Source organism: Astatotilapia calliptera, chromosome 8 (assembly GCF_964374335.1).
Source record: "Astatotilapia calliptera chromosome 8, fAstCal68.1, whole genome shotgun sequence".
Classification (NCBI taxonomy): Eukaryota; Metazoa; Chordata; class Actinopteri; order Cichliformes; family Cichlidae; genus Astatotilapia; species Astatotilapia calliptera.
Genome location: NC_137429.1, coordinates 1,009,618 through 1,021,685, shown reverse-complemented (window position 1 = coordinate 1,021,685; position 12,068 = coordinate 1,009,618). Strand labels below are relative to the sequence as shown.

Below are 12,068 nucleotides of genomic sequence, written 5' to 3'. Positions count from 1 at the left end.
GGGAGGCCCTGAGCTGACTTCACTTTCCAATAAGTGATCGATTATCAGACTGATCGGAAGTCTCAAACACTCACCTCATGTTGCCCTCTTCCTCCTCAGAGGGAGCAAAGTGATGATGAGGATGAGGGAGAGCGTGAGCACCGAGTGACCGGTCCGTGCGCTCCGTCACAGAACGGAAACTTAACGTGAGGCCTTCACGGTCCTCTCTGAATGCATGTACAGCAGAGAGCTCAGCCGGGTGACACAGACTCACACTTGTTCGTGTTACACAGTCATTTCCACGGGTGACACTCCCAGCGTGTCCCCTCTGACTCCATGCTCAGCCACTCTAACGTAGCTTATTTCAGGTGAACTGCAGCGCCAAGCGTCCTAAATGATGTGATGACGTGTGAAGGTGGCTCACAGGTAAGCTGCACAGCCTTGTTCACATGGACAGGTTTACATAAAGTTACGTGAAGCACAGGTGGAACATCTGGAAAGGAGTCACGTGCTCTGTAATCACAGACCTCTGCCTGCAGGTCCATGAACACAAACAGGTGGCTGCAAGGGACAGAACTGTGTTTGGGACACTTCTGCTGCGTCCACACTAATCTGTGTCTCTGCACATGTCTGCAAAACTAGTTAAATCTCAGTTCATACGGAGGAGCAAATGTCATCATATAAGGAAGGATCACGTGGTTAAAAACTACTGTGGTTGACACATAAAGTTCATTTTTTTAAAAAGAGGCACGTGGACGTGATGTGAAACATGACTTCAGAGGGGTCCTTGAAGGCAGCACGATGAGACGCCAAGTTTCGTTTCTGTGAACCAGCTGAGAGCCTCGAGCTCACTGATCAGCTGGTAATCTGTAACTGACTGATCTGGGATCAGTCAGTGGATTAGCCACTGACTGTGCTTAGAGTTAGAAATGTTTTTGTTTGTGTTTTAGTTGTTTAAAGTAAGAACTTCTTTGCTCAGTGTAACCATCTGTGTTTTGCAGTGTAAACTTGATGAATCAGAATCAGAATCAGAATCAGAATACTTTATTGATCCCTGGGGGAAATTATTTTTTGTTACAGTGCTCCATTTTAAACCAACATTAAGACAAGACAGACAATACGCTAACTAAGAATAGTACAATATATACTGTAGCAGCAAACAGTGTGTTAAGTGGATGCGTTGTACAGGGAGATGGCCACAGGCAGGAATGATTTCCTGTGTCGTTCAGTGGTGCTTTTCGGGGTTAGGGTTATTTATAGTATAGTATTTATAGTATTTATAGTCCTCCACAATGTCAACACTGACCCCCTGGATTGAAACAGGGGTGAAGTGAAGAGGAGCACTTTATGAATATGCCAGTAAACATTATTCCTGTCTAACGAGGTCGTAATGAGTCTTTCAGAAAGGCTTCGTGCTTTTCTCTGCACACACAACTGTGTCTGCAGCTTTCCTCGTATTTACCTGCTGCTCGCTGCTCAGGTGTACCTTACCTGTCTGTGGCGTCTGCACACCATTTAATGAAACAGACGTTTAAATAAAGTTAATGAATGATTCCATCACAGATTCACTCATTTACTGCAGCAGAGGAACGTGAAGCACAGCTGGAACATCTGGAACAGACCCAGCTGAACAGCAGCTGTGGTTCAGAGCTCCACGTCCACACCTGAAACTCTCACGCTGCAGTGAGGCTGAAGCACCAGCAGGTGTCACCGTAGGGCTGAGTGTGAAGCTGTGACTCTTCAGCACATCTCTAACAGCGAGTCAGTGAGCATGCTCAGACCAGCACTTCCCACCATCACCGCTTCTGACACGAAGAGAAACATCAGCTCAGCCTGAGGACACCTGGCACCTCTGAGGCTCCGCCCAGCACAGGTACAGGCTGGCTGGACTTTAGTGAGGCTTCACGTTGATTCTTTCAGAGAGGAAGATGAAACTTTATTTAGAACAGCACCTCACCTCATGCACTCTCTACACCTGACCCCTTCTTCGAGCACTCACGTGTCATTAGTGCGAGGGGGTCACAGTCACCACGGTAACATTTCAACAGGAATCCTCGAGATGTTTTGGAATTCAGATTTTATTCTTCAGCTCATCTTTAATCTAAAAGAGCTGAACACGCAAGATAAGCAGAAAAACATGTTTTTAAACCTCTTTGATGATTTTAATCACCTTTGAGGAGGAACGCACCGGGGGGCGTGGCTTTGACAAACTTGTGTGAAGTCTCCCCGACAATAACACGTTCAAAGACAAGCAGCCGTTTGTGTGTGGGAGTGAGGGTTTTCCATTTTCCCTCCGGAAGTAGGAAACATCCCAATAAGGACGGCAGGGCGGGTTCTTGCTGCTGACGCTGTGTGGGCGGGGCCTGCTGCCTGATTAAATGGAGCAGTGGTGATGAAGGCGAGCAGAGCTCCGACTGTGAGACAAACTGAAGGATGGCGATGCTGCTGCAGCCTCTGTGGACCTTCGTGCTGGGACACGCCCCCCTCCTGCGCTCGCCCTTCTTCCCCGTGCTCTTCTCGCTCTGCGTCTACCTGTCCTTCTGCCTGCCCTTCCTGCTGCTGGACGCGCTGTCCACCAGGTGGGCGTGGGTGCTCAGGTACAAGCTGCAGCCTCAGAGCTCCGTCAGCTGGTCGTCGGTGCGGCGCTGCCTGGCTCTGACGCTCTACAACCACCTGGTCTTCATCTTCCCGCTCACCGTGCTGCACTGGTACCTGAGGCCGGTGCACCTGACCGAGGAGGCCCCGCCCCTTCCGCGCCTGCTGGCTCAGGTGCTCGTGTGCCTGCTGCTCTTTGACTTCCAGAGCTTCGCCTGGCACCTGCTGCACCACCGAGTGCCCTGGCTCTACCGCACCTTCCACAAGGTGAGTCCCCGAGGACGATGGCGGTGGTGACGATGTCACGCCTTTGTTCTTCCTCCACCTCACGCTCTCTCTCCTCCTCCTGCAGGTGCACCACACCTACACCTCCACCTCCGCCCTCACCGCCGAGTACTCGGGCACCTGGGAGACCCTCAGCCTGGGCCTGTTCGCTGCCGCCAACCCCCTCCTGCTGGGCTGCCACCCGCTCACCGAGCTCGCCTTCTTCGTGGTCAACATCTGGCTGTCGGTGGAGGATCACTGCGGCTACGACCTGCCGTGGGCCACGCACCGCCTGGTGCCGCTGGGGCTGTACGGCGGGGCGCGCCACCACGACCTTCACCACCTCAAGTCCAAGTGCAACTTTGCGCCGTACTTCACCCACTGGGACCGCCTGGCCGGGACGCTGCAGACGCAGGACTGAGCCGCCGTGATGGCGAGGAGCTGATGTAGAGACGTTTTCTATTTATTTATTTATTCCTGTTTTTATTTATTATGCCACTTCTGAGCCCACCAATCACAGCGGGCTCTCCTCGACTCGCTGCTCCTCTCTGACGTAGAGACGGAGCAGTCGGAGCCACGAGAGCGCCGTGAGCCGTCGACGGCGTGAGCACGTTAACTGATACCGGACAGATGTGCCGATGAGGCAGCTGGCTGCGAGCGCGGGACAGACGAAAGTGAAACGAGGGACAGAGATAAGCTGGCGAGGAAGACGAGGAGTCGCGCCGCCGCTGAAGGAGAAGCGCGGCGTCAGAGGGAAACTGGAAAGTTTGATTCTGAACTGGGAAGTGAAAGTTTGAGCACTGAAGACAAAATGAAGCTAAAATAAAGTTTGTGAAGAGAAACACACAAGTCTGTTTCCTGTTTGTGTCCAAAACACACACACAGAGACACACACACACACAGACACACACACACAGACACACAGACGCACACACAGACACACACACACAGACACACACACACACACACACACACACACACACAGACACACACACAGACACACACACACAGACACACACACACACACACACACACACAGATGCATACACACACACACACACACACACACACAGACACACACACAGACGCACACACAGACACACACACAGATGCATACACACACACACACACAGACACACACACACACAAATGCATACACACACACACACACAGACACACACACACAGATGCATACACACACACACACACAGACACACACACACACACACACAGATGCATACACACACACACACAGACACACAGACACACACACACACACACAGACGCACACACAGACACACAGATGCATACACACACACAGACACACACACAGACGCACACACAGACACACACACACACACACACACACACACACACAGACGCACACACAGACACACACACACAGACACACACACAGACACACACACACACACACACACACAGACACACAGACGCACACACAGACACACATACACACACAGAGACACACAGATGCATACACACACACACACACACAGACACACACACACAGACACACACACACACACACAGACGCACACACAGACACACACACACACAGATGCATACACACACACACACACACACACACACACAGACACACACACACAGAGACGCACACACACACACACACAGACACACACACAGACACACACACACACAGAGACGCACACACACACACACACAGACACACAGACACACACACACACAGAGACGCACACACACACACACACAGACACACAGACACACACACACAGACACACACACACACAGACACACACACAGACACACACACAGACGCACACAGACGCACACAGACACACAGACACACACACAGACACACAGACACACACAGACACACACACAGACACACAGACACACAGACACACACAGACGCACACACACAGACACACACAGACACACACACAGACACACACACACACAGACACACACAGACGCACCCACACACACAGACACACACACAGACACACAGATACACAGACACACACACACACAGACACACACACACAGACACACACACAGACACACACAGACACACAGACACACAGACACACACACACACACACACACACACACAGATTTGTGTGTATTGTTGTGTTGATGTCCTTCAAAGTTGATGAGTGAACGAGGTGGTAAAAGTACACGTTCTGTACTCAAGTATTAATACAAATACTCCTGTTTAAAACTACTCCATTAAAGCTGAAGTACTGAGTCTGTACTCGAGTAAAATTGAAACGTTACCTGAAGAGTACTCAGAGTACAAAGAACAGCTCTGTTTGTGCAAAGCTAACTGAACCTTGTGTTCTCTGAATGTTGTAATACAATAATATCAGCACACAGGATATAGATGAATCTACTTCCTGTTGCCTGCATGTGGAGGGTGACTCTAAAGAGGAACATGAGCTCAGTCAGGGTTACACACCACCTCCTGAATCCACCGTGTGTGTGGGGGGGGAATGTGACACTGCGATGCTCCCACACCAATCAAACTCAGTCATTTCTACTGAGAGCTGCACTACGTTTCCTTGGTGTGCAGGCTGTGATCAGCTGACCTGCTGCTCTCTGTGCTTGTACACAACAGATGTGAGCAGATGTTTGATGAGTGTCCTGGCTGATGTCTCTACACTGACATTATTCTCCTGTCTCCATCTCTGAGTGAACTTAGCTCTCTGTCTCTCCTCTCCCTGTCACACACAGCAGCTGGACTTTATCTGCAACACACTGTGAGACAAACTGCACACAACAGTTTGTGTGTTTGCTGATGTTTGTAGAGCTGCCTTGCACATTTCCCCACGTCACTGCCTTTGCGCTCGCTCCTCTTCAGTCGGGCTAGCTGGATGCTGATGTACCGCAAGCGCATCTGTAACCGGAAGGTCGCCGGTTTGATCCCCAGGCTCTCTGTCCTGGTCGTTGTGTCCTTGGGCAAGACTCTTTACCTTGCTGCCTACTGGTGTTGGCCAGAGGGGCCGATGGTGCGATATGGCAGCCTGGCTTCTGTCAGTCTGCCCCAGGGCAGCTGTGGCTACAACCGTAGCTGCCTCCACCAGTGTGTGGATGTGAGAGTGAATGAATAGTGGCATTGTAAAGCGCTTTGGCTGCCTTGTAAAGTGCTATATAAATCCAATCCATTATTATTAATCCATTAACTGCAGCTTCCAGTCCTGCAGTCGTTGCAGCGTGGTGCCGAACGTGCTCACGTTCAGCCCTGAATATGGAGATTATACAGAACAGGAGGCTGTGACGAAATATTAGCTCCCCTCGAATCAAACCAAGTTTTGAAGTAAAATGTTCCTAAAAAATAAATATTCAAGTAAAGTACAGATGCCTGAAAATTCTACTTAAGTAGAGAAACACAGTATTTGTACTGCGTTACCTCCTGCCTGTGCAGAGTGAGCATGCTCAGTCCACAGCGACGCGTCCTTCAGTTCGACACGTTCTCAGGTGCGTGTCACACCCATGCCTATGCTACAAATCACTTTATCAGGTACAGCTTGCTGGGACCGGGCTGACCCACGTTTTTCTTCGGGTCTGCTGCTTGGTGGCTGAGATTCAGCTCGGTGCTGGGAAACAAATCGCTGTGTGAGAAACGCTTTCTCTGTCGTGTCCCAACAAGTCAGCAGTTTGTGAAACCCTCAGATCAACAACCATGTTCAGTCATCTTTCTTCCCGATTATGATGCAAACCCACAGAAGTGGTTTCACAGCCAGTGAACGTGGATCAGATCTGCTGTCCAAGTTTTAAAACGGGGATGAAAACTTTGAATTGATCAGAGTTGAAGTGATTTGAGTGAAAAGTTTTAATGGCTTTAGTGCTGAAACACGTTTGAACTGTTCTGAAAGCTGCAGTGTGCTGAGAATGAGATAAAGAGATGTGATAAACATGTGTTCGGGAGTCGGGAAGCTGGTGGAGCGAGGCCAGAAAATCCCGATGTGTGTTTCAGGATGACATGAAATCTGCGCGCAGCAGGAATCTGACGTCACTTCAGGAGAAACGCTGGTCCTTGGAAAGGCTGTGGAGCGCGTGGGAGACCGAGTGAGTCAGAGCCGCACAAACATGCTGTTATCATTTAATCTCCTCTTTGTGCTGCTGCACTTTCTGTTTCAAGCAGCGCACACACATTCATAGACTTCCTGCCCCCCCGCGCTGTGATTACAGCCTGAGACCTGGAATCTGACCAAATCCTTTTCTGACTGAGTTTCTTGGTTTTTTATTTCTGTTGCATTTTATTTGAAATTCTTGCTCCACATTTCTGAGATGAAGGAAATATTTGTAGTAAGTAAGTAAAAGTTATTTATATAGCACATTTCACAGATAAAAATCACAAAGTGCTTTACAGTAAGATCAGACATGTGTGCTGTTTTTATGGAGGCGTGTGTTTGCATGAGGGGGAGGGTCTTCATCACAGTGAGGGGAGGCTAAACCAGTGTGTGTGTGTGTGTGTGTCAACATTATAAGGAATGTGTGCGCGTACAGTGGTTCAGACTCACTGAGGGTGATGATGACAGGCTGTGGTTCCCCTGATGATTCCTGAGAACAGTCGTCTCTTCTCATCACGGATCCAGAAAATTCTTTTACATTCAAATCTTTAATATAAGAAAATAATCCATCGTGCACAGAAACTCGGTTTATAAGACAAAAATCTCTCAAAGCTGAAAACCTGCTGCTGTTAACATCCCAGCCCTCCGTGGGAGCACATGGACATATATTTTTATCTATATATTTCTTCTACGTGTATATTTTTATATTTTCTTCTGTTTTTGGACATGAATGTTCCATCTGTGTGTTCATTGCTGCCTGGCTCCTTTGCTGCTGGAACAATGGGAGCTTGTCCTCTGTGGGATTACAGTTTTTTACAGCTGCTAGGACACATGTCTCAATACTTAGGTCACTTTTGCAAAACTCTTCACACAATCCTCCTAACTGACCGTCAGCTTGGCAAAGCAGTTCATTTCACATTCAAAATGCACTACAACTACCAAAACACTTCATTCAGGTCTCAAATAAACTCATTCTTCCAGAACACTAGCAAAGGTTGACAGCCGACAAACACACTTTGTCACCCACAAAACAATGACCTAAAAAACACTAACAACATGTTACACAGTGTTTTCTTGTGTAAAACAAGGACACATCTCTGTTTATAATTTCAATATATGTTACTGGAATGAATCAGACATCATGCAGAATTCGTTAATATTTGTTTATGTATTTTTATTTTTTGCACTAAGTAATCCCAAAATACAAGAATTTGTATACACACCATCCACTGATACACATACAATAGTAATGCTAATCTACTCGGTCTTCTCCATTTGGCCACAGGTTCTCATCCACATCACATCTTATGTCATCTAGGGCAACACACCTAGGAAAGAATCTTCTGGCTGCCAGAATTGAAGGAGTTGAAAAATTGAAGGAGTAACACCTGTGCAGATGTTCATCTACAATGAGAATCAGCTGTGGCTGGTTAAACTGCATTTTTAGATTTAAAATATGTTTCACTAAAATATTGCTGTTGGATTTTGCTCTTTTTAAGTTTTGCATTGTGTTATTGTTTTGGCCATAAGTTTAACAGTTTTGAAAACAGTATGTAAGCACATGCAAAATGTCCTGTACATACAAAGATTTTTGGCAGTTGTTGTGTCTGAGTGAGAAGATAATTCATGAAATTTGAGAGATGTAGTCATTGAATGCATTTTGTGCCAAAACAATGATAACTGGTCCTCAGTTTAGCCCACATAGACTTCTGTTGTGCTCACTGTGTGAGGAGTTTTGCAAACGTGACCTAAGTATTGAGACATGTGTCCTAGCGTCTGTAAAAAACTGTAACAGAGGCTACGTCACCTCATCTAATGATGTGATCACAGAGCTGAACTGCAGCATTGCTACAGTTTGCTTTGCTATATTTGTCCTCTGAATCCACTTTATGACTTCAGATGTAATTTCACTTATTAAAACAAAGAAATATTTAAGCTGAGCAACGTACATGACAGAAGGATGAGATTCAGTGTCAGTGCCACCTCTCAGACATTTAGCACACGCTTATTTCCTTCATTTATTGTGATGACAAAACAAATAGTTGTGTTTCAAACAGCTGGTTATAAAATCGGACGTTCTCGGTGTCAGGTGGCTTTTGATGAACACAACAGAAGGAAAATGAAGGAGCTGTCTTCGCTTTTTGCTGGAGTGTGCGTCAGAGTGTGTTAACCACAGTCGCTGCCACCTCCCCGGTGTTCACAAATAAACATAATAGCTGCGTTTTGTCGTCACTCGGTTCACGCTAAAACCGCTCTGCTCTTTCTTGTTTCTGGCTGTTTCGTTCCCAAAAGGCTGAAAAGTCCACGCTGTGCGTTTGAAGCGTCCCACACTCTGTAATGTCCTCGCCAGCGTTTCCGCCATAAACCACTTCCTGCTCAGAACGAAGATCTGACCTCCCAACACCATAATTAGTCTTATTTCAGTTACAGAAACTTTCAGTACGTATCTGTGAAACACTAATAACTGTTACTGTTACATTTGTGACTGCATGTGATTTAAGTTTATTCACAGCTTTACATTTAACATGTTCAGGTTTTGTCATTTTACTGATGTTTCTTGTAAATAGAGCAGATATTTCGCCACGGCGCGGCGCCCTGCAGCAGGACGGCTGCGTTACATCATCGTTACTTCCTGATGTTTCAGTGAAATGAAACTGAAATGTTTTATTGTGATTCTGGAAAAGTAAAGTTCGAAATGTTTCATCAATAAACTCAGTTTTTTATCACAATGAAGAAGGAACGCCTCCTTAATGAAGATGTTATTATTTATTATTATTTATTGCGATCAGATATAGAAAAGACTGAGAACAGCAGAAGAACCTGTGTGGCTCAAACTGGCACGATGTTTAAATCCCATCAGCTCCTGAGTCGACAGTTTGTGCAGTCAACAAATGAAGAGCCGACATCCTTACACGGACCGGAACCACCTACCGCCATTTCTCCGGTTTCTGATGCCTCGCGACGCTCGACTGACACGTGACGAGAAGAGACGGCGAGGAATGTGAGCCTTCATCATCGGAGGAAACAACCTGTCGTCATCATCCTCAGTGAGTCTGAACCACTGTAAGCTCACACATTCATTTCTCATAATGCTGACACACACACACACACACACACACACACACACACACACACACACACACACACACACACACACGAGTACACAAGTACACACATCCTGTACTTCAGCAGAGGTACAGACTCTCACGCACCACAAAGTTGAAGCACAGCTTCTTTAATGTTCACTTAGAGCCTCAGGTGTGTGAACCTGCACGGCTCAGGTGTGGCAGCGCGGGCTAACACCGCAGCTGTAGCTAAAGGCTGCTTCAGCCCGTGTAAACATCACACACGTGCTCAACCTGCCAACAATGGAAGCAGGTGAGCGGCTCTCACAGGGACAATCCTCAGTGCACAGTGAAAGAGCCTGCTGTGGAATGTGGAAGTGGGAGTGTGGGAGGGAGAGTTTTCCATTTTCCCTCCGGCAGTAGGAAACATCCCAATAAGGACGGCAGGGCGGGTTCTTGCTGCTGACGCTGTGTGGGCGGGGCCTGCTGCCTGATTAAATGGAGCAGTGGTGATGAAGGCGAGCAGAGCTCCGACTGTGAGACAAACTGAAGGATGGCGATGCTGCTGCAGCCTCTGTGGACCTTCGTGCTGGGACACGCCCCCCTCCTGCGCTCGCCCTTCTTCCCCGTGCTCTTCTCGCTCTGCGTCTACCTGTCCTTCTGCCTGCCCTTCCTGCTGCTGGACGCGCTGTCCACCAGGTGGGCGTGGGTGCTCAGGTACAAGCTGCAGCCTCAGAGCTCCGTCAGCTGGTCGTCGGTGCGGCGCTGCCTGGCTCTGACGCTCTACAACCACCTGGTCTTCATCTTCCCGCTCACCGTGCTGCACTGGTACCTGAGGCCGGTGCACCTGACCGAGGAGGCCCCGCCCCTTCCGCGCCTGCTGGCTCAGGTGCTCGTGTGCCTGCTGCTCTTTGACTTCCAGAGCTTCGCCTGGCACCTGCTGCACCACCGAGTGCCCTGGCTCTACCGCACCTTCCACAAGGTGAGTCCCCGAGGACGATGGCGGTGGTGACGATGTCACGCCTTTGTTCTTCCTCCACCTCACGCTCTCTCTCCTCCTCCTGCAGGTGCACCACACCTACACCTCCACCTCCGCCCTCACCGCCGAGTACTCGGGCACCTGGGAGACCCTCAGCCTGGGCCTGTTCGCTGCCGCCAACCCCCTCCTGCTGGGCTGCCACCCGCTCACCGAGCTCGCCTTCTTCGTGGTCAACATCTGGCTGTCGGTGGAGGATCACTGCGGCTACGACCTGCCGTGGGCCACGCACCGCCTGGTGCCGCTGGGGCTGTACGGCGGGGCGCGCCACCACGACCTTCACCACCTCAAGTCCAAGTGCAACTTTGCGCCGTACTTCACCCACTGGGACCGCCTGGCCGGGACGCTGCAGACGCAGGACTGAGCCGCCGTGATGGCGAGGAGCTGATGTAGAGACGTTTTCTATTTATTTATTTATTCCTGTTTTTATTTATTATGCCACTTCTGAGCCCACCAATCACAGCGGGCTCTCCTCGACTCGCTGCTCCTCTCTGACGTAGAGACGGAGCAGTCGGAGCCACGAGAGCGCCGTGAGCCGTCGACGGCGTGAGCACGTTAACTGATACCGGACAGATGTGCCGATGAGGCAGCTGGCTGCGAGCGCGGGACAGACGAAAGTGAAACGAGGGACAGAGATAAGCTGGCGAGGAAGACGAGGAGTCGCGCCGCCGCTGAAGGAGAAGCGCGGCGTCAGAGGGAAACTGGAAAGTTTGATTCTGAACTGGGAAGTGAAAGTTTGAGCACTGAAGACAAAATGAAGCTAAAATAAAGTTTGTGAAGAGAAACACACAAGTCTGTTTCCTGTTTGTGTCCAAAACACACACACAGAGACACACACACACACAGACACACACACACAGACACACAGACGCACACACAGACACACACACACAGACACACACACACACACACACACACACACACACAGACACACACACAGACACACACACAGACACACGCAGACACACACACAGACACACACACACACACACACACACACACACACACAGACACACACACACACACACACACACACACACCTGTGTGTCTGTG

At 49.1% G+C, this 12,068-nt stretch overlaps 2 protein-coding genes across 2 annotated transcripts; both read left to right on the top strand.

Moving 5' to 3' along the window:
• The first annotated feature begins 2,361 nt into the window (after positions 1-2,361).
• LOC113027843 (cholesterol 25-hydroxylase-like protein) lies at positions 2,362-3,687 on the top strand. The gene is made up of 2 exons (XM_026177664.2): positions 2,362-2,841; positions 2,927-3,687. The coding sequence occupies exons 1-2, from the start codon at positions 2,413-2,415 to the stop codon at positions 3,257-3,259; spliced, it is 762 nt and encodes a 253-aa protein (XP_026033449.1). The 5' UTR covers positions 2,362-2,412; the 3' UTR covers positions 3,260-3,687.
• A 6,793-nt stretch (positions 3,688-10,480) lies between these two features.
• On the top strand, positions 10,481-11,807 carry LOC113027823 (cholesterol 25-hydroxylase-like protein). The gene is made up of 2 exons (XM_026177643.2): positions 10,481-10,961; positions 11,047-11,807. Exons 1-2 carry the CDS (start codon positions 10,533-10,535, stop codon positions 11,377-11,379), a joined length of 762 nt encoding a protein of 253 aa, XP_026033428.2. The 5' UTR covers positions 10,481-10,532; the 3' UTR covers positions 11,380-11,807.
• The last annotated feature ends 261 nt before the right edge of the window (positions 11,808-12,068 follow it).